Here is a 23,130-nt window from a genome sequence, read left to right as displayed (position 1 = left end):
GATTTCTCTTATAAAAGCAAGAATATAACCCCCTAACATGTGCTATAGGAATTGTGTATTTCTTTTGCCTAATCCCTTTGTGCTAAGCTGTAGTGAAAAATATAAGTCCCTCTTATTATATTGGCTTACTAGACCAAGTTTGGCTTCTAGAGCTAACACATCAAATTGCATTGCATACCAACTAATCTGATGTTTGGCGTCTGAATAAAATGAATCTATTAGGTAGATTCCTAACGCCTACCGTCTAATTAGCAGACTTTTCATCCTTTTCTTTGTCTTTTTGTTTGGTGATTAGTGTACCTGACTTGGATTGGTTTGGAAAGGGAAAAGGTTTGTAAATTAAAGCAATCGACCTATAATAATATATAAAACTATATCCATCCATCTCCAAAAACTGTTCTTTTACTGCCGGTGTTTGCCTGCATTTATTATTGTTATATTTGTGATCCCTAATTCCATACATGACTAATGTAATTTGGCTGTATTTCTGCTCCTTGAGAGGTGTTGTTATTCTAGTAACCTTTGGTGTAATACAGGTACCCTCCATGGGAGGCAATCCTGTTTGAGTCAAGAACCTCCACATCATGGTGGGGCTAGCTCTCTCAGTAGGGTTTACTCCAATTTACAAGACTCAAATCTGAGACCTTGTTTAAGGGGTATCAAGCATGTGTCATTTGAAGCAACCACAGATTGGTTTAAATCTATCTTTTTGCTATTATAAAATGGATTCAATTTATGTACACCGAAAATGTTTATATAATAGCGTGGTACATCTGCAAAACTTTATTTTACTACCATGAACTAACAGTTAGTTATCATGGACTAAGTCTCTCCAACCAATTACTTACATGCTGGGAAGAAGAGTGTTGGACCTTACCACCTCCTGCAAAAATGAATAATTTACAATTGTTTAAAAATCCAGAGCAGAATGAAGCAGATATATGTGAAACCAAAACAAAAACCAGAACATAGACTGAGTTTGAGTACCAATCAATCACAATGGCTAGGGTGTTTTCTGTTTTTGGTGGTAATATTTGTCAAGCAGCAACTCTGAGTACTCTCCAAAAGTAAGAGCGGCATTTGATGGAATAAGCTGGAAAAGAAAATAAGAAGGATTCAGCCCATTCTTGATTCTGCAATGGTGCATTGTTTCATGCTGGAAGGTAATGAGTTCAGGAATATATACCTCTTGATGAATGTGAACTCCCTCGGGAATACTGAGCTTTTCATCCCTGAAAAGCAAGATTATTGACACGTTCTTATAAAATTGAGCTCAGAATCATCATTGACCTCAGCTTTCTATAACGTTCTAGCATGATAGCATGCTAACTTGCAATTCCACTATGAAAAGATAACTCCAAAAATAATTTAAGCAACAGAACAGCCTAACATACTTGCTCAGACTCAGAAACATACCAGTCAGGTTGCATAAAGAATGCAAATGTCGAGCGCTCAATACCAGAAGACTCCTCCCCCTTAGGAGCCTAAATGCATCACAACATCCAAATTTTATATCAAAAAAAATGTCCGTAGTTAATGAACAGATAAGGGAATGCAAAAGTTGAGGTAAATTTCATTTGGGAGTATCTAGACAACATCAAGCTACAATCTGAGTGACAAAAGGAACTAGATGTCAATATATGGTGAACATAAAAAGAAACGTTCATATAATAATTCCTTTATAAGCATTAACAACTTAATAATATTTCACTATCAAACTTAGTTAAACAATTTTGCCATACACAGGACAGCATAGGCATTTAGCTCCTCACTGTGGTTGAGTAGTCATCCATGCAAATCTAGGGAACATCATATATTCTAATAAACCAGCGTCCCCCACCCACGTATTTGAAAAGGAAATAACAGTGTGTGTTAATGCTGAAACGAACTTCATAAAGAATTTTAATAAGAACCATGACAATGACTGTTGAAGAAAATCAACCGAGAGATATACAATTGTGACATCAACAATCAGGATGTAGAACAGTACAAGTTCAAGAAACTAATCATGTACAGCAGAGAACCAGAAGAAGGAATGTATAGACATAATTAGATTCAACAAGATAAACACGATATGCAATGAGTCTATAACAAAATAGGGACACAAAAATCATGCATGTTTTTGGAATTTTTCAATTACCTGAACACAATGAGGTGTTGCACAAAGATAACCTCCAGAAAGTATTTCAGTGGTTTCGCCAATTTGGTAAGCTATATCATCTTTTCCATAGACAACCTATGAGATAGAAAACATAATGAGTAAATGCATAGCACTAATGCTAAAAAAATAATAAACTTCATCTACACACCATTTGAGAATAATGTGTCTGATTTTACAATTGTTTACCCTCAAAATGCATGTGTCGAGCATTATTCCTAGCAGCTCATGTGTCATATTTTGAACTTATTCATCCCACAATGATAGTGGAAAGAGCTAAAATGAAATATTTTAAAAACTAATTATTTTAACGATTTAAAATATCTTCTGACTTAAAATGAAAGACGCACTTCATGTTGAAAGAAAGATGAACCAAGAAAGCGTTTTAATGTTGTAATTATGTACATTTATATCATTTATATCATCCAATGTTACTTGCTATTCCAGAAAAAGAATGTATACTTTGACAATTTGATCATTTCTTGTTCGAATATAGAGCCCAGCAGCACTATCAGGGCAAGGTATTTCTACACCATCTCTCATAAACATACCACAAGTCAGACCTACATATTGAATTGAAATGGAAATTAGACAAAGCATAGCATGTGAAGAAATACAACATTGTTACCCTAGGTAACCGTTTATGTTTCTGAAATGATATCCATGTACTTCTCTAATCCCCTTGATTAGAAAAAGTAAAGGGTATAAGAAGTTAATATTACGTTGAATGATATTTGAAGTAGAGCTCATATGATACCAACCTGTCAGTGAACCATGATCTGTATGCCACCCACACCAAGAAGACATAGAGTCACCATCTGGGATTCTGTAACAAGTCATTTGCAACTTGTTAATAAAACTGTCATGCATACACAAAAGGATAAACTAGAAATTTTTCTTGTATTCAAGTATGGTTACAATAATTTTGAGAACTAGAATATAATAAACAGCATTCTGAAGTGAACTGAAAAGCTTAATGATTGAAGTCATAATAAATATTAAAGAAATGTACAAAATACCTTAAAAATGTTGAAGAAAAAGAAAGGACTGAATCAAATTGTCAATAAAGTCCCATTACCAAAGTTCAAGTTTTTTAATTTTCTTTTTTGTGGGCAATGTTCATATTTGTTCTAATAAATATTCAATGTACGTTACCAAATATAAGCTTAGTTGGTTTCAATAGATATCAGCATAGAAGCCTTATACAAAGCAAACAGACAATGTAAAACAAAATTACCCCTGTTGTGCAGGAAAATAATATAGCAAACGTCCTTTATGACAGCGGGAGCGACGGAGTATTGATTCCAGACCTTCATCCTTGTGAAATTTCATTCCATTGTATACTGAAAAGTTGTTTGAAGGTAAGAATAGATCAGGACAGCAATAGAAATGATAGGAAAAATGTGCGATATGTATAGGAACTAAAATATGAATAAAAAAGCCAGAGGGACAATTGCCACACCGCCTAGGAATTAGTCCTCGACCACTCAGATGGAGAACCTAAGGCCTTAACTTGACAAGGGCATAAAGATAAAATCAGAAAGACAGAAACTTCGCCAGCTTTAAACAAATTTAAGCATGATTCCCAGTTTAATGACCAATGGGGAGGGGTGAAAAGGAAACAAAACTCATTTTGATGTAACTTATTAAATTAACTTTTTACAATTGCCAATATTAGTTTTTATTTTTCATGACACGTTTAGGGGTAAAAAATAAATCAGATGTTCTTTTTTCAAGAGAGAACAACCTTGAGCCCAAACTCTCATTCTTATTCCATTTAAACCCATTACGAGCTCCAAAATTATAGCCACTTCAACTTGCAAAGAAATTATTTGCTTTCAAAGTACGACAAGAAATTACCTTCCCTATGAAGAAATCAGAAAAATGGTCCACTTCTAAAAGACGCCTATGGAAAAAAAAAGCTAGTGGAAAGGCCATTTTCAAGGTGCCTCCATAAACTACCAAACAAATACCAATGGTTGTCTTACCATATTGATCACAGTGATAGGCCAACATCAATCCAACATCAAATATCAGCTTCCCAAGTGCTTTAAAAGCTACACATCAGAAACCAAAAAGAAAAAGTAACATGTAACCAATTATGTTACCATCCAGCAAACATAAAGATCAAATAAACTAGGACAATTAATTCACTACCATTATATAATTTTTTCATGATTTGAATTATGCATAAACATCACACTCTTAACCTTCTACATTTAATTTTAAAATCCATTATCAAGGTGTTTAAAGAGAGCTTAAACATCACTTCTATTTAAATGTAAAAAGATTTAACTCCTAGTCATTTAACCATGAAGGATGAAAAAACTATAAGGAAAATTGAGAAAAAGGAATTACTGGAAAAAACTATCAGGTGAGGAACATTCAATCACTCAACTTGAACTGGTTAATGATACTTAAAGTAGTTAATACGTACCCATGTATTGACTTGAAATATTTTCACCAAGAATTCCTTTATGGCAATTTTCACACAAGTATACTCCACAACAAAGATGAAATATTTTTTTCAAATGTATAAGTAAAAGCAGAACTGAATAACATTTTTTTAGTATCTTCTGTATGCTTGTAAAGAGCCACATAAACTGACAAAAGGTAATACCAAAAGCCAACAACATAGGTTTATTACTGTATGCTCATAGGCATAGCAACACAAGGAAAACAACTTGTGACCTACAATCATCATCTGTATGAGATGATGATTTATGCAAAAGCTATAAATAGAAAACATATGATAAACACAGCAATCCTTATCCCCGTAAATCAGAAAAACAAAACTGCAAATGCAAAATCATTTCAGGCTTCAGGGCATACCCAATTCAAGTTCTGGTAATGAATTTCTTGGCCATATATTAGATCCACAATATGATGGATACCTAAAGAACATAAAATCCAAGAAAATGCATAAGATCATCGATAAAGAATTACAAACAGTATGATAACATATATTATAAAAGATAATAAAAAAGTAAGGAACATAAATAATAAAAGGCTTGGCTATTGTTGTGTGTGCATTGCATGATGGTTGTATGTCTAATAGAATGAGAACTGGATTATGATAAAGTAAAAATTTCTCCATAATATCCTTATACAATAGAGAAACACCCACAACAAGAAACAACCGACATGTGTTCTTATCCACTTTTACCTTTGTATCAAAGATGTATCTGTTGTGGGCAAATCAAGTATGGGGTTGGCATAGAAAGATCCTTTTAATAAATCTGCACTTGGAGAAAAAAAGTAGATAAGTAAAACCTAGCCTCACTTGAGAATGTAGATAACTAACAAAAAAAAGGGAAAGTACTACATTTTGCAGCATACGACTTCCTATTAAACAGAATAATCAGAACTTGAATAAAAAAGGTAAATGGAAGTTTAAAATGAAGCAGGTTCATCAAGTGAGGCACATCCAAAATAGAAATACGCAGTAAATAGAAATGGGTAGAAACACCAGAGAGAAGCCATAAACAAATATAATGCAAAGCAAATTATGATTCCCGAGAGAGAAACCACCACAGAATTCATTATATCTAATAGATGAGAGAGCTACCAGGTTTTCCGGATTCAAGTTTCTCTTTCCCATGACTCCAACCAAAATTGTACCTGTGAATTCAGGGAGGACAGAAGAAGCAGGAGTTATTTGCCACAGTAAAAGCCTAAAATTAAGGGCCTTAGACTAATGGCAGAAGGAAACAATACATTTTCTCAGGATGATGGAATGAAGTGGATATGCAATGCTAGGTGAAAATTAGTCGTAAGAAGTCTTTAAAACAGATAAGTTACCTACTGTGAGGATCTTCCAGATCCTTCTTCACTTCTTCAGGAAGATTTGCCAATCTGAAACGAGGAAAAGAAAATTATTATCATCAATAACAGCCTGTAGTGATCCCCTTTCATGCTTTAACACCAATCACCCGCTCGGTATAAGCAGAAATACTATCTCAAAGCACATACCTTGTTGCAAGGTGCAAAAGATTTCTACGCAATGAAGAGTATCCCGGGACCTATGATTAATTCCAATAAAGAAATCATGAAAACACAGATTGTAATGCAGCCATAAAATTGAGACAAATGAAGTGCCAATTCCAAAGCTATTATATCATATATAATCATCACTTTGAGGAACATAAAAGAGTTTACCATAACCCCACACACTCTTTCTAAACCATAATATAAACAAGCACATGGAAACTCTCTAAAAAAGAACATGTTTTCGCCTCGAGTCATGACCTAGACAGGAATCCCAACTACACTGACTTCACATGTAAATTTAATAGTCTATTCTGCTTTTCATGACTCAATTTTGACTCTGTTCTTCATTGTTCCAGTTTATAATGTCCATAAGACTTTGTTCAACAGTATATGCAAACAACACAGAATCATGAATTCTATTCACCCTTCCAACCCACACCCTTAAAAATGATACGAAATTCAAATAGTGTTGAATAAATGCACATACATCAGTGATTGACAAAATTCCAAGTCCATTAGGTCCAAATCCTTCTTCTATCTTCAACGACAAGTCGCAGTTCTTATCCTGTCACCATGAAATTCAGAACAGCAGAGTCACAAATCAAACACAGCCATCATCATACACAAAAGAAATGATCAAACACACGCAACATGGATCGTAGTGGTTAGCTTTAATTAGAAATTGAAATCGAAACCACATGAGAGTTGTTTTGAAAAACATTACGAAGAAGTGAAAAACGCAGATAGAGAAAACGGTTAAGAGATAGAGTACTTTGAGTTGAGGGAAGGGAATGGAGACGGTGGTGAGTGTAGGGAAGGAGGTTTCGGAGGAGGAGGACATGGTGGTGGTGGTGGTGTGGCGGGGAACGACAGCGTTTTGAGAATGAAGGCGCGGGAACTGAGAGTGAGAGAGATTCAGCACTATACGCATGCCCATGATATGATATGATATGATGTGACTACTGGGAGCGAGCGAGTTGTGAAGAAGATGTGAAAGAGGATGTGGCAAGATTCTTCAAATTCAAATCACGCACGCTAACCCTTCCTAAATTAATACATTATTATATGTCATTTTCGTGTAAAAATTAATTACTACTATCTTTCTTCAACTCATTTTCTTTTTTATCTTTTTAAACATATGATATGGGTATGTCAATGTCAATATTATCACTAATTTAAGAATGTAAAAAAGTTTTGAGATTATTGTTAACTTGTGATTTGCTAGGTCGCACTTTTTGTAAACACATTATTATGAGCTTAATTGGTAGGTTCATTTTACAATAATGTTTGGTATGGGATGTACCATTTTGGTGTAAACACTTAAAGTGAGATAGAAAAATAAGATATATAAATGATAAATGTGATATATAATATAATGTGATCAGAAAGGGAGATAAAAAAAATTGTGTTTGTAAATGTGATTGTTAACTCTTGTGGTGTACCGATCGAAACTAAAAATTTTAAATATAGAGTTATTGCACAACTAAAGAAATGAGACTCTTATGTGTATTAGTTGCATGGGCAAATTACATTATTTTCACTTTTTCTTGGATAATTAGCACTAGTTTCTCCCTACAAACATGAACAAATAAGGAGATTTAATTATGTGAACAAGTCTTCTAGGAAAACCAAAATCCTTTGACTAACAATCAATCAACACAACCATATGTATTCTTTGTCTGTTTTGAGGGCGACCCGTCCTTTCTTTACTTTAATCTTGCTCATGTATTGTGTACTTCCATGGGGTTATAGCATTTTATATTGCACCCTCCTAGGTATGCAGTTTCCATGACGAGAACCAATGAAGTCTTTCAGGAAGTGACATATTTTATTCTTTGTAATAACTTTATACTAAACAATGTTTAAATGACGAGGATATGAAACGTTGTACTCAATTTTTTACTAGCTTATAGAAGTCATCTTCAATAGCATTGTTTAGAAAAATAACAATGCTCTAAAAACTAGACCGTTTAACGAATCCATCAAAACATTAGTTCAAGGTTCAAAGGTCCAATCGTGATTGAATTGGTCATAATTGAATAATATTTTTTTTATATAAACTAACCTATTTTAAGTCATTATAATCAATGTTCTAAAAATAGGATGTTCTCGATATGGTGGTTGGTCCGGAACGTGACTGAGACCGGTGGAGCTAAAACTCAAAGTCGAATCGGTAAAACCAATGAAAATTCAACCAAGCTGATAAAATTTGCCAATTTTGCGGTTTAAAACGATTCATAAAAAATGTTTAATGACATTTTCATTCCAAAATGAAACTCGCTATTAAGAAGAGAGAAACTTGAACGAAGCCAAAATCGTCCTCTGGGCAAACCCTTGTATCATCTCAAGCGACTTTTCTACCATCCTCCTCTTAGTTGCAACTGCGAGAAGCCGCGATGACATCGACTTCTCTTCGGCAAGGCATCTTTGGTCATCCTTGCTCTCTGTCTGACAACGGTTCTCCAACGACATGAATCTCAAATGTTAACCAATACCAAATGTGCATATTTGATGTGAAACCATACTTGTCAATCCTAGATAGTGAAGTGAAGTGCGAGCCCAAAAAAAACTATATTAGTATGGCATATAGCGAAATGGTCGTTACAGTGAAGAAGAAAGAGGAGGCGGAAGGAGAAAAAATAGGAAAGAAGAAAAAGGAGGAGGAAGATGGTAGAATGTCGAAGGCATGTTGGTGGCTAGTAGAGGCTCGTTAGCTGTCGCACGTGGCTAACCGTGTGGTTGGCCTGTTGGTGAATGATGGTTTAGATCTTCGAATCTCGAAGATGCGGAATACACAAGACAGAGTGGTTCATTTATTTCCAACGGAAATCTCAAACTACTCTTAAAAAGTTTGGCCTAATACTAAAAAATGAAGGCATTACTAGAATTTCAACCTCTCTTCTTTGTTAAAGCGTTGGACTTCTTTTTAAGCTGCCACACCCGCAACGTTCAAATGCTCTGTTACGGGACTGCCCATAGCGGACAAGGGTCGCTCCACACCGCACTACCGCAAAAGCATCGGCCACAAGGAGAGAAAGAGAGAAAAAGAAGAAAATGAAATGTGTTATTTTAGGGTTTGGATAGTTTTTTACTTTTTTTAAATGAAGGCCCTTAACATATTTTACGGGCTGGATCACCTTCTCTGATTCAAAGGCCTTAAAATTATGTATCGTAATCTATGAAGAAACCATTTAATTTAAAGGGTTCTATGTTTTCTTCACTTATGTGTTCTAGTTTACGTTATTCATTCTATATATATGCTATTATAAAAGCATGTTTAGAAACATGATATACTTGATGTAACTTGATAATACTCTAAAAAATATACAAAAGAAATTACAATTACTCAAAATAGTCATTTATATCGATATATAACATTTTCTCAAAAAAAATATTACTTTATTACTATCGGTTTGGTTGAACCTTTGAACCAGTGTCTTTGAACAAGCGTATTGACTCTTGACAGTCCATTAGACAATCATAGAGAGATAATTAGACAATTAAACTGGTTGTGATAAGAATTTTCAAACTTAGAACTGCCGAAATGTCACATTATAAAGATGTTCTCCATCATCTTATTGGCTGCCCCAGGGATTCCAAGTTGTTGGTCGAACCTTCGAGGCTTGCAGCAAGCAATGGGGCCAATTAACACCTCAAGATGGAGGGAGAACATGGAAATCCTCTTTGCAGTTACTATCTTTAGGCACGACTTTAAAATCTCATTAGCTATTTGATACAAGCAATGATGTGAGCCTGTGTGGACTTTTGATACAAGCTTATTAGAGTTTATCTACTAGAAAATGCACTATATTCTAATAAGTGCTCTTTACTTTGCATCCAAACAGCTATGAGTCAGAACATGAGAGACAAAACAAATCATATTTAAAAAGGTCAGTTAATGAAGACTGGAAAAATCAACATTCAATACATAGAAATACAGTTCATGTTAGAAAATGAAAATACTTAAGGCCCCTTTAGCAGCCTTGGGCTGAAACTTGGACTGCATGATTGAGGTAAATTCCTTGCAAAGCTCTAATGAAATAAAATAAAACTTAAATATTTAGATCACCATTGAATTAAAGTTTCAGAAAACATCTTTCAAATGAAAAGTAGGATTATATTAGCGACAGTTTTACCGTGTAAAAGACAACACATGCAAGTACTTCCGAAAATGGGAAATGATCAGAGAAGAAATTTTATGAGGTAGGAAAATTTATACAATGATATCCTCATTCAAATCAAACATAATACTTTGCAAGACCCTAATATCTCATATTTATAGAAAAAAGAGACTAAGAGAGGAGAAAAAAAGAAACAATTTAAGCAAATGGAAGACTTGACATGAAAATAGTTTAAAAACTACAAATAACATAAAGAAGTTTACAGCTAAATTAAACCCATAAAAACATATCAATTTTAATCAATTAAAACTTATACACAAATTCAAACTTGAATGTGTGGTTCAATCTAACCACTGAATAGTTTGGTTGGTGTAATAACTTGAGTTAAGAATCTAGTTCAAGACCTTACAAGTAAACAAACACCATCTTCTGCTCTCGAGAATTTAAACTGAAATGCGCATGGTGATGACAAAATATCAGACTAGAAAGGCAAAATTCATGGAAACAGAAGCATACATGCGTGGAGGTGAGACTTCTCCTTCTTGATCTATAGCTTGCGCCATTCATAAAGCTTGGCAGCTGTGTCCAAGTCCCATACAATCAGCCAACCCCTATGCCAAGGGAGCCATTGTTGACTGAGATCAAGAACATGAAGATGAAGGTCCTCTGCTGACAAACCAGCAGGACCAATGCCACCCTGAGTAATGAGGCAATCTTCCGTTAAAATTTTGGATCTCAAGGACTGCTACCTAAGTTCAACGCTGAGTAAAATGAAAGGTTTGCATTGAAGACATAACATCTCAAGCTACAAAAGTCAACAACTTATGCAACAAAAATCCTAATCAACCTCAATGCAAAGCAGATCTTAATCAAATTTGCATTCATAATAATCACAAAAACACAAAACTGAAAACCATAATGTGAAACAGTCAAACAAACCAACAAACAAGACACCAAAACAGGACTTCGATCACAACCAAAAGATTTAAACAAATGGTAACCTAAACCAATTCCAAAAAAAATGGAAGCTACGAAATAGAACCTTCATCCTGGCTATGGAAAATAGAGAAACATCAAAAATGGAAGAAGAAGAATATAACTCACAAATCTGTAGACAGAACCTCAGGTGACCATGATGCCAAAATCTGTGGCGGTGACATGAACGGCGACGGCGGCACGATCTCAGCTAGGGTTCAGTCTCAGAGTGAGCCTTTCCTCTAGGTTTTGTCAAGTAACAATGTGGGGCTCAGTTGTAATTTTTAAATTTCTACAAGGTTATTTTGTCAAACAAAATCATCAGCTATAGCTTTTCCCAAAAAAGCTGAACCAAGGAGTTCTGTAATTAGCTTCAGACTAAGCTGTTTTAATAGTTTATTCAAAAGTTATGAGCTGTTTAACTATTTACATCCAAACATCACTAAAAAAAATAAAAGTGCTGCTTAATCAAGTAAATAAGCTCTTAGAAGAGCTTCTGGGCAGTATCCAAACGGGCTGAATGTAAAATTAAAACTTGAGAGACAGAGATGAAGAAAAAAACTAAGGATGTCAAAGCGAACACTGAATCTTCAACACCAGTCAACACAAGGTTCAATAAAGGCTAAAGAGAATAAAACATGATAGATATAAAACTACGGTAAAAATAATTATATATACAAAAGTTAAACAATATTGACAAGAGCTATAGATAAACAACATAGAATTTCTAAAATGACAGATTTAAATATCAGAAGGGTATCCTGCAACGCTGTTAAAACTTTGGACAACCATTTTACATCACAAAGCCAAACTATAGCTTCAAAGTTCAAATAGAGAAGATCTACTTTGAACTACAAATAACTCAATATAACTTACTGAAAGATAAATTGTCACCAACACCCAGAAATAGAATACAAGAACAGTTTATTTCACCACCTAAAAGACGAGCTCCAGGGGAAGAGGGTGGGAGTGGCCAAAACGTGAGTGCTACAACCACATCATCCCAACTATTCGTTTCAAGGCATACCAACCTAAGCCACCACTGTGAATACTCAGTACTCAGCATGAGAAATATGCATCATTTAATTCTAAGCTCCTCAATGTCCCCTTTCAAATCCAATGCGAGTCCTACTAGAACCTCCCTCGTAACCATCCCTCATTGAAGATCCAGCACTTGCTTTCATAGTTCCTCCACCACCCACTTTCTCCATGGCCTTCTTACCCTTCTTGACCTCTGTCAAGAACTGATCCAGACCAAATGGATCAGCTTCTTCATTCTCAAATTCAACCGGCCTATCCCTTGGACCTGCCCTTTCAGAAGCACCTGAAAATGCTTTGTCTGGCTTAAAGCGATCAGTCTTCATAATCTTCTCTAGCTGTTCATCGGCACCTCCATAAGTCTCGTTATCAACATCCTTCTTTGGCCTATACAGGGTTGAGAGTGTTGGCTGCGCAGTAAACAAGCCTTTGTCATACACATTATACTGATCATCAGTGCCAAACCCAGATGACATCCCTTTATCCTGGTTGAATAGCCGTTCATCATACATGACCTCTGTCCCTGTCTTTGCAGTAGCCATACCAAGAGCAACTTTCTCACTTATATCACGATCCCTATCTCTTGTGATCTTGCTCTTCTTCCCCATTGCAGCATCCTTAGCCTCCAATCTTCTCTCTCTTTCTCTCTCCTTGCGTCGTTCCTCACGAATCTTCTCGCGCTGCAGCCGATCCTCCCTCTCTTCCCTTGACTCCTTCGGGAAATTCTTCTCCCTATCCCTTGGATGATCATAATCAACTCTCATGTCAGCATCATCCACACTGCTCTTCTCAGGAGGAAAAGAAACAGCAGCCGGAGGGGCCACACCAGTTCTCTCAGAACGAGCTTTCTGAGCCAGAGCCCTCAGCTCCTGTTCCTTCCTTTCCTTCTCCTTCAGAAGCATCTCCTTCTGGACCTTAGACCTCATGGCAACAGCTTCCCTAGCCTTCTGCTCTGCAACATACAATGACTCTGAAAGCTTAGCAAAATTATCATTGATCTGAACCTCCTGAAGGCCTCTCCCATCAGCTGCAAGACGCTTGTCAAGAGGAATCGTGTAACCCTTCGGATTCTTCCAATTTGAAATGCAAGGGGGTATCTTCCAATCTTGCTGATCCTTCACAGTAACAGGCCTCGGAGGTGAATGCATCACTGGCACCGGAGGGGAGCCAGAAGCCTTAGGAACACGCTTATGCTTAAACTTTGGAGGCTCGAGCGGATCCACGGGCATCTCCATCATCCTAATCACCCTCTCCTTTGCCCCCGAATTGAAAGCTGCGCTTTGCTGTGAAGGCTTGTACTTGATATACTTAGCATCAGAGGATTGCTTGGGAACATTTTTAGGCTGCGCCGCACTGAGTCTCACATTAACTATCTTCTCAAGAGCAGCTTTAGTTTCCTGCATGGTTTCATCAATCTCTTTCTGCACATCCTCATCCTCATCCATGTCACCATATTCTTCTTCGTTCTTCAATATCTTCGGTATTAGATCCTTCTGCTGCGTGTACACGATTTTCTTAGCGTTCTCATTCTGCTTCACTATGGCATCATAGGCAACATTCCCGTGAGCGTCGACGGTCACAGGAAGAATCTTGGAACCGGGTTTTGATGACTTGTCCCTTCCCATGTCAAGAGGGTACTGTGCCACATGAATCTCAGGGAATGCTCCGCCATCCCCGAAATCCTCAACCCTTCGGGGAACAAAACCGGCGCGCTTCAGGTATGGCGGCACCTGCTTCTGCTTGATCGCAGCAGAGGCCTTTTCTTCCTCTGACGAGGTGAACCTCTGCTTGAACCATGGGTCATTGCTGTGGTCGTAGTAAGTGGCGGAAGATGATTTCGGTTGAGGAAGAAGCTCATTCAACGCGGCCATGATTCTGCAAGAGAATAAACACGTTCCAAATCAACAGTGACCTAATCCAAGATCTAGAATCAACATCAACATAGCTAAGAGATAGGTTTTTATAAAATTGATCAAAGAACGACGAATCTGAACAGTTTATGTGCAGAAAAACAGAGGCGGAACCCTAATTCCGAATAGAAAATTGAATATGCTTAGATGTTGGAAAATATAAACCCTAAACCTAGAGAGAAAGTGAAGGGAGGAAACGACGGACCTGGAGACGGCGACGATGATGATGACGACGGTGCGTTGAGGTTCAGATTCAGGTGAAACAATGGATAGTTATACGCGGGTTCATCATTGGAGTTCAGTTCACGAGTGGGTCGGGTAAGTGGGTTCGGATATCTCACCAATGACAAAAAATAACGATTCAAATCAAAATAAAAAATCTAATCAATGAAAATTGAGTGGATTTTATATAAAATCTTTTTTTTTAACAAGATATTATATAATATCAGTTCTAATGATTTTTTGTTCAGAAAAAAAAAATTCTAATGATTTTATTTTAAAATAATATTTTATGAAACTTTAATAAAAATAAATTTTTCAAGTACGTGTCTATGACATATAGAGAAAATTGAGTTTAAAAAAAAGACATAGAACTTTTTTTTTAACTCAAAAAAGACATAGAACTAAAAGTCTTTAAATACAATTAGTGATTTTTTTATTATAATATATTATTTCTTAAATTTAAAGTATATTAATTACTTATATATTATTGTTTTTCATATTTATTGACTAAATATATCCATTGGTCAACATGAACTAAAAGTCTTTATAAAAGGGGTGCTAGGCAATACGGTCATTTCTTAATAAACAAGCAATGACATGTTCAACTTAAAGTGCCTCTAGCGATTTCAGACGACGTTCGGCAAATTTTCACCCTAGCTTATGGGGAGGTCATTTTATTCAATATGTTTGTGAACCTGTGGTATGTAAATATTCAACTATATAATAAACTATTTAATTTATTTTGTCTATTGTTTTCACAAAACTTTTTTATTCACATTACTTACATTACCAAATTCTAATTTGCAGGAAGTGGATGAAAAAAAAAATGGAGGAACATGCCACAATGAAAGAAAAGGTAAGAAAGATGTTAGCCCCAACCGATTTATTATTAGTTGGTTTTTCACGTGGTTGAACCGATTACCCTACTATTTTTTATCAGGTTGAACCGACCGATTTGTTTTTCTAAACATCAGTATTAAAACCACTCATGTTCACAATACTACTATGTTTTGATCAGTTTGACAGATTTGCTCTTGATTGCTACATGAAACAACACGGTGCCACGAAACAAGAAGTCATTGATGATTTTTTAAGACAAGTGAAAAATGGTTGGAAATATATGAATGAGGAGCTCATTGACCCTACCCCATTGCCTAAATCTCTCCTCGTTCATGTTATCAACCTGTGTCATATAGTTGATATTCTTTATGAAAATTCGAAGGGCTTCTCTCACTCTGGAGAATCTACAAAGAATAACATTGAAGATCTTTTACTCATTCCATGGCCCATATGAAGTAAGGGTCTTTCTTTCTTCAGTTTCCTTATTATTTAGATAGAATTAAAAAACTTTCCTCTTGAGTTGGTGAATGTGTTGAATTAATTAATTATCTCGGAGCTGATTAAAGCTGTTTGGAAGTATCACATACCTAGAATTAGAAGAGTCAAATTCTTTTGTGAACTTCTGGAAAAACAAGGATGTGATAAAAAAAAATTATTTGAGCTGTTTATTTCCTACAATACATTTTTTGTATTTTTCATACTTGAAAAAGTTATTCTCAAGATATATTTGTTCTTCCTGATTATTTTATATCTCTTTATTTTTATTTAAAACTTTAGAGACTAAATCCAAACTTTACATTAGGGAATGAAATTTTTTAAACAACCATATTATAAAGGAATCAAAAGCTTAACTAATCCCTTAATCTACTTTTTTTTTAAAGTCAATCTCTTAATCTACTTTTTTGATATATCGGAAAGGTCTCTTAATCTACTTTACAAAAATAAGAATATAACAATTCAATCAACCATAAACATTAAAAGTACCAACTCAGTCATACAAATCCAATATGTAGACCAACAATTCTTCCTCCAACACCAATCGATCATCATCAATATAAGTTTCAAGACCATATATCATTGGGTCATGATAAATAAGCTTGATATCATTTATCTTAGGAATAAAAATGAGACAAAACATGTGTAACCAAAAACTTTGAATAAATTTCTCCGGAATATTTTTTACATATCTTGAGAATACAACATTCTTATGCACAACTTGAATAGTGTGGAGGGGAGTAGGGAGAGTGAACAACGAATGAGATGGGAAGGGAAGTGGAAGAGAAAGGGGCAGTTTAGGAATTTCAACGAACAAAATGAGGGTGGTGCAGGGGGCAAAAAGAGCGGTGCAAATAGTTGATCCTATAAATTGTAGAAGCGCGGGAAGTGAAACTGAACTGTTGAGAGAAACTTGGCGGTGGTTGCAGTCACAGACTCACCGTCGCTGCTTCCAATGGAAGATTCCGGAACGATTCTCGCTCACATTTCATCTCTGAAGGAAATGCTCGACCAGGTTTCTTCTTCCTCTTTCTCCTCTTCACTGTTTTACCCTAATTGTAACCACGATTTTTACCTTTGATGAATGGTTTTAGGTCAATGAAGAAATCGAGGCGAATATTCAGATCACGCGCGAGATCGAGTCCAGTATCGTAAAATGCGAGGAAATTGAGAGCGATTTGGCAGCAAAGGAAGCTGAATTGATCAAGATGAGTTGCATGTTGCAGTTCGACACCGTTGGATACGGCGCCGTTGCTGGTTAGTTCGATTTCCGCCCAATTTCACTCCATTTCGATTAATTGAATGCACTGTGTAATTCATTGTTCTGAATTTTGATCCGTTAATTCATGAATCTATAGAGACAAAAATGAAAAGCTCATTTAGTCATCAAATTGTTGGATGAGTGCATTTCAAATTATGTATAAGCTCGGATTTGCTTGATAACCAGTTAGAATACCTAATTTTGCGATACAAACGAGCCTATGCACGGAACAGTCCTAAACCAACAAATTGGTAACTATTGTTTGCACATTCTCTTGGATTTTGGAAGTATTGGATTATGGAAGAAGTTGAATTTATAAGAAAAGAATAACTAGATGAAGTGAGAAGATTGCAGATATTGGTAAGAGAAGTTGTTCGGGCAAACTTGTAATTTTAAAATAGCGAATGCAGTTTTTGGTTTTTTATGACATGGCTGGAAAATTTTCTTTGTGGATGATGCTACAACCTTGTCAGATGGTACAAATTCTTCGTTTTTTGATCAAGTGGTAAATTCATTTCAGCACACACGTATCAGTATCACTACATATTTCATAGTTCATAGACATCAAAATAACATACTAAGGCATTTTTTTGACATGACATGATCCGGTTGGCTTATTTCCTCTTTATTGATAGGTTTGACCGTTTGAGTCTTATTACCAATAACCTTTCCCCCACAAAAAAATGAAGGTGTCATAGGGTTTTATATTTTTCCTTACCTTTGGTTTCATGTCAACTTTCTCTGTCACATTCCCCCCAGTTAAGTTTACATTTTGCATTTTAAGAAAATTCTAATCAATCTGCGTAGCCGCGTAGGGTAACCTGAAAATTGTATTAAGTTCCGGAACTGAGGTGTCTCTTTCAAACCAATGAAACATCAATGTGCTGTCATGTGATGAGATTAAATTTGTTATGTACCCTTCTCAAGAACTTTTATTTTCCATCGCTATTTTTAATGTTCTGGTGATGTTTTCTTCGATATTCAAGAGAAAATTCTGAATGTAATTAACGTTGCAGATTCTGTTTACATTCAAAAGTATTTATGTATGGCAGTTCAAAACTTTAGCAATTGGATCCAGGTTAAATTAACTGATGTAATTTTCCTAGAAAGATTCACTGCTTGGCGTTTTCATTGTTTTTCCACTTATGTGCAGTTTTATGTATATTTTTTTCTCCATTTATAGCTGATTTCAGGGCTTCCGTGAGTGCCTTGGAGAAGGAGTTATGTTGTCTTAAAATGAAGCGGGATGAGATCGTAAATTTAATGGACGTAAAACGGTATTGAAAAGTTCTTAACATTTGTAGATGTAGATCATGTAGTTATTGAAGTATAGTTTTTGTTATGGGCTTTCGGTCAAAGTCAAAACTTAAACTCTGCCAACAAATGCTGGAATTATTTTTCTCGGGTGCCAGCATCTCTCTCAAAAGAAAACAATCCTGTACTGCAAGAATATCTGTTTTGAACCCTTTGTTTGGCCTAAATGTTGCAATATGCCTATACATTTATGTTATGGTAATTTGAAGATTTGAGATTAATATTCAGATGAGGCATGGAATTTTTTGGTATATCTACAAACAATAAATCTAGTTTGAGCATAACTTCTCTGATCCTATTGCTGACTGAATATAGTTTTGTAATTCTCAGTTCTCATTCTTTGCTATGTGTAATGCGGCTACAGTCTACATATAATAGAACGCCTTTGGCTTTATGTATGTCAGTATGTGTGTGACTTCTAATAATCTTTGAAATTCCTCGCTTCTAATAACTTTCTTATGTAATCTACAATATTCTAAAAATCAATTTCTGTGGAAGTACCATTAAATTACGCAACATTGCTTCTTTGTGTTGGTGACTGAATGATTTATTTCTATGCAGGGAAAAGTTTACAGCACTATGCCTAGAATTTCAGATAGAAATTGACAAGAGAGAAAATTGTAAAGTGAGGACTTTGCTGTCTGAGAAAGATTCCCTTGAAAATGAAATCCAACTTTTGGAAAAGAAAAATAATGTGCTGAAAAATTCAGTATTGGCATTTGTAGAGGAAATTCTTGAAGATCTTCATAGTTCAAACTCAGGTAATATTACATTTTTGCCTTACTCCTATGAAATTGATATGGGGTTGTCTAACATACCCCATGAGATTAGTTAACCCCATCCTAAGTGGACCAATAATGCTTAAGATAAATGAGTTAGGAATTTCACAAATTTTTTGCTTTTTTTTATATAAATATTCCTCTTGGTCCACTAGGATGGAGTTAAATAACTTCATGGGATAAGTTCGACGACCTCAATTGATATATTACTATTGATATCATACTTAATTACGATAGTAGGTTTTAAATTTATCTTGTGAGCTGTGTGTGATTTGTTTGTATTGTGCTGATCATATTCAGACTAGTTATGTACTTCTAGGAGTTTATTTTCTTTCCTTTTAAACAAACTAAGGACAACATATATGGGGAAGTTATTACAGCTGCAAAAATTCCTGTAAATAGATTCTTAGAGTCAATAATTAAATACTTCACAGTGACATATTTTAACGTTTCCTATCCACATCCCCGCTCCCCTTGATGCAGCATTAGAAGATGAGATACAGAGGAAGAACTGGGAGAATGAGAAATTGCTGAATGATATCAATGATTTGAAGAGTACATTGCTTTCAGCAATTGGCACAACCAGTGATGATCTACTGTAAATTCCTTTCTTTAAACAGTTATTTCATACATCTGTAGTTGCATGCTTGCCAATTTTACCATATAGATCTTTTAGTGAAGATAGATCTGTTAGTGAAGATCTAAAACTTCAGATATGTGTAGATAAAATATGCAGAGTTATTTGATGGAACAGATAACAGATTAGATCATTAAAGCTCAGCAGTACTGTGTTGTAGCTCTCAAGTTCTTGTAAGGGGTGAGAATGAGAAACAGTGTCAGAGTGCTAGTCCGTTAGATTAAAAACGTACTAGTGTCTATTGGAAACAAGTTATGTTTGAATATACGGGGTCATGATCAAGTGCAAACTGATGTTAAAACATACTTCAAAACAAAAAGTGAATGAAATTCTACTTATTTGATTATCTGATTCACATTACACAACTGATAATTATGTGTGTTTAGATACCAGTTAAGTGTAAAATAATTTCATTCACTTTTTATATTAAAGCGTGTGCTATGTTTGTTTGCAAGGGTGTCAACGTATATCCATGGTCCAAGTTCCTTTTCTTTTTGTCAACATCCAAGCAAATTGTCTTATGGAGAAAACGTGCTTCCAAAAATAGGCTGAGGCATTAGCCTCATGATATGTCATTTTCATCCATGTGACCTCAAAGGTAACTAGTATATGAAGAATCGTGACCAGCAAGTAAAAGGTCTGGTTGAAGCAAAAAAACTAAGTTATCTCACAAAGTCCAAGGACCCAGCCAGAGAGAGTCTTGCCAGCATGAAGCAGGCATAAAGAACTGCGAACTGGGTCCCTGAAATATAGTATTTTTGTTATATTCTCTCTTGATATTATGAACTTTCTAGGAAAAATATCTCTTTGCGGTGATCACATGTGGTCATTGGCCAGAGGAATACAGATTCCATATATACTAGTTATGAATCTGTACGACAAGGAAACTTTGTCAATTCTTCTTTTATATTTATAAAATTTTCCTTTTAGAGTGTGTGAATTTGGCATCGTTTCATTCGTACCTGAAAAGAGATTCTCTCATTTCATTTTCTAGCTCTCTTAACAGGACAGTACTGTAGTGCTCATTTGATTTCCTTGTTTTGATAGGGGGTCCGGCTCCAAATCATAGAATCATGGACACATTTCAGCTTATTGACCCTCTAGTCTACGCAATAGTGTGTGTTGTGTCGCTATCCACTTCAGGTTGGGGGGCCATGATTTCTTGCATTGCTTCAGCCTCACTGACCAGTAAGTAACAAAACTTGAGCTTTCACCATTCAGCAACGGCCAACCCGCGCTGCAAATTACAAGGTACCACTTGAACAGAATTACTGTACATACATCTCAAGCCATGTTTACTGTTCTACTTCTGATGGAATTTCCTCATGACCTCATGTTTGAAACTCAAAGAAAGTTTTAAAGTGTCTAGTTTAGATTAATAGATGACTTTCAGAGATTTAAAGTTGTGTCATGACTCATGACCCTTACCAGAATCTAGAATGTTTCCCTCTAGACCAACACCTTGTTGGATTGTCAATTTGATTTTCTTTTTGAGGAATTTGTAAAATTCATTCTACTAAAAGAGGATTAATATCCATTACATCAAATTCAAAAAAATGAAATAAGCTTAGAGGACGCTCCTAATACCAATTTTTTTTAATGAAAGAGAGATCAAAAGAAGCAAAAAGAGAGGGTAAAACGTGACAATCTATTTTGGCAATGAGTCTCAAAATTCACACTAGAAACAGAGCTTTAATGAAAACACAAAGGCTCTACTAGAATAGGGGAGAGAATCTTAGGCGGGGGACCACAACAAGCAGCAAGAAGAGCACCACTACAATCACGAGCAATCAACACCAAACCAGCGACCCAAAGTCTCTAATTGCAGCGTTGAACTTGATTTTGGATCACTGAACTTAGTTAAATTAATTTTATTAAAAGTAAATATGAATTTGATATTTTAATTTTAAAAGTAAGATTACAGTAAATTTTAAATTATATTATAACTGTCCCCGAATTCCCAAATGATAGCTCAAGTAATAAGAGCTAGAAAATATGTAGGTTGGGTGGTGATGCCCAACGATCAATCTCTGACGGGCGTAATTTATTTTTCTAATGTACAAAAAAAAATTATAACTTATAAGTTATAACTCAAGCCAAATGTTATTTTTTTCACTTCAGCTAAAATGTAAATAACAAACAACTTATAACAACTTTTTTCTTCTAAAACCAATTTTACTCCCCCCCCCCCTAAACATGTTAATTATATACAAGATCAGTACCTAGATCCACCGATAAGTGTTGTCACACAATCAATCAGGCCTTTCCAAATCGTTGTAAAGTGATAACACAGCAGCGCCAATGGCTAGTAATGGCCTCCAAGTCAAAGTGGAAACGCATGGATCCAATAGAAGGAAAACAACAGGAAGCTCCCTCATAGCCAAGGAAAGGAGTTTGTGGTTTAAAGCTTAAATGAGGGAGTCGACAACAAGAGAACACTGTCTTCCACGTCACAGGCAATGACCATGTTCATCACGTGAACATCACGTGCACCAAAAGATTGTATCGGACCGTTCAAGCAATTTTTATATGAATCTTTGGTATCCAAATCCCACTTTAAATTTCCATTAATCTGAGTCAAATAACAGAAACTACTATTAGAGGTTAAGCTTTCTTAACATTTGGTCGGCCAGAGCCTGTGACGTGGAAGTGAACGGCATATAGATTATCAAGATAACTCGTTCAATTAACTAGCTGACCAAAGCAAAGATGAGAGTTAAATAATGATTCAAAGAAAGCTCAAGTAAAACTATCATCTCGAAAGATATTCACAATGACTACACAAATGTTAATCACATTCATTGTCACTCATATCAAACTCTATAACTACAGGTTAATATTCTATAACTCAACGTCTCAACATTGCTCATTTACTTACATGTTCATCTTTTAAGACTTTAAGATATTTTGATCTTGAGTTAACTTAAGTGTTGAAGTATCTTTTGCATGTCCATCCTCCGCCGTGGATTCCCACCGCTTTGCCGCTCTCTCTTCCTAAGTCCATGCACCACCACACACTTCAAGCAAAGGTATTCTTCTCTCAATTTTTGGAAGAACAAGTCTATTGTGTTGGAGTACTATTTTTAACGATTTGTATCCTTCAAGAGAAATCTTGTTCGAGCCGATAATATTCACATTCTGATGAGATGGAGATTTTTTTTCCATGTACAAAATTCGAACTCGTTGATCACTAAGGTACCACTTGAACCAACTGTTGGTTCCCTGAAGTTGGAATTTTGGAAATCCAACATTTTTTTTTGATTCATTTACTTGCACATTTTCTCGTTTTCACTAATTTTCTTTTACAATCTCTATTATATTTTTCTATCAAATTTACTATCATATCTCAATTATATTCCATGTCTTTTTATGTAGTTCGAATGAGGCGTG

General features: G+C 35.4%; 3 protein-coding genes across 5 annotated transcripts; 1 reads left to right on the top strand and 2 right to left on the bottom strand.

Moving 5' to 3' along the window:
• Positions 1 to 690: 690 nt before the first annotated feature.
• LOC130747913 (uncharacterized) lies at positions 691 to 7,154 on the bottom strand. Its single transcript, XM_057600972.1, has 16 exons — positions 6,921 to 7,154; positions 6,636 to 6,713; positions 6,131 to 6,180; positions 5,960 to 6,013; positions 5,727 to 5,779; positions 5,325 to 5,397; positions 4,991 to 5,052; positions 4,147 to 4,215; positions 3,396 to 3,501; positions 2,920 to 2,984; positions 2,621 to 2,721; positions 2,141 to 2,236; positions 1,417 to 1,484; positions 1,187 to 1,232; positions 988 to 1,093; positions 691 to 883 (listed from the first exon to the last, which is right to left on the bottom strand). The coding sequence occupies exons 1-15, from the start codon at positions 7,083 to 7,085 to the stop codon at positions 1,004 to 1,006; spliced, it is 1,176 nt and encodes a 391-aa protein (XP_057456955.1). The 5' UTR covers positions 7,086 to 7,154; the 3' UTR covers positions 691 to 883; positions 988 to 1,003.
• Positions 7,155 to 11,990: 4,836 nt separating this feature from the next.
• LOC130747912 (SNW/SKI-interacting protein A-like) lies at positions 11,991 to 14,544 on the bottom strand. The gene is made up of 2 exons (XM_057600971.1): positions 14,398 to 14,544; positions 11,991 to 14,157 (listed from the first exon to the last, which is right to left on the bottom strand). Exon 2 carries the CDS (start codon positions 14,151 to 14,153, stop codon positions 12,342 to 12,344), a length of 1,812 nt encoding a protein of 603 aa, XP_057456954.1. The 5' UTR covers positions 14,154 to 14,157; positions 14,398 to 14,544; the 3' UTR covers positions 11,991 to 12,341.
• Positions 14,545 to 16,583: 2,039 nt separating this feature from the next.
• On the top strand, positions 16,584 to 23,106 carry LOC130747911 (GRIP domain-containing protein RUD3-like). 3 transcript variants are annotated; one of them, XR_009022549.1, is made up of 8 exons: positions 16,584 to 16,764; positions 16,844 to 17,006; positions 18,194 to 18,287; positions 18,886 to 19,085; positions 19,587 to 19,701; positions 20,196 to 20,338; positions 20,788 to 20,991; positions 22,740 to 23,106. XR_009022549.1 is itself a non-coding variant. In XM_057600969.1 (7 exons), the coding sequence occupies exons 1-6, from the start codon at positions 16,705 to 16,707 to the stop codon at positions 20,290 to 20,292; spliced, it is 729 nt and encodes a 242-aa protein (XP_057456952.1). In that variant the 5' UTR covers positions 16,584 to 16,704; the 3' UTR covers positions 20,293 to 20,338; positions 20,788 to 21,330. The 3 variants fall into 3 exon arrangements, 2 of the variants coding, with proteins under 2 accessions (XP_057456952.1, XP_057456953.1); XM_057600969.1 differs by lacking the exon at positions 22,740 to 23,106 and having other exon boundaries at positions 20,788 to 21,330; XM_057600970.1 differs by lacking the exons at positions 20,196 to 20,338; positions 22,740 to 23,106 and having other exon boundaries at positions 16,589 to 16,764; positions 20,788 to 21,330.
• Positions 23,107 to 23,130: the final 24 nt, after the last annotated feature.

The sequence above is a fragment of the Lotus japonicus genome, chromosome 3, assembly GCF_012489685.1.
Source record: "Lotus japonicus ecotype B-129 chromosome 3, LjGifu_v1.2".
Taxonomy (NCBI): Eukaryota; Viridiplantae; Streptophyta; class Magnoliopsida; order Fabales; family Fabaceae; genus Lotus; species Lotus japonicus.
Note: the sequence above shows the minus strand (reverse complement) of the source record. Positions and strands in the feature narration are given on the sequence as shown.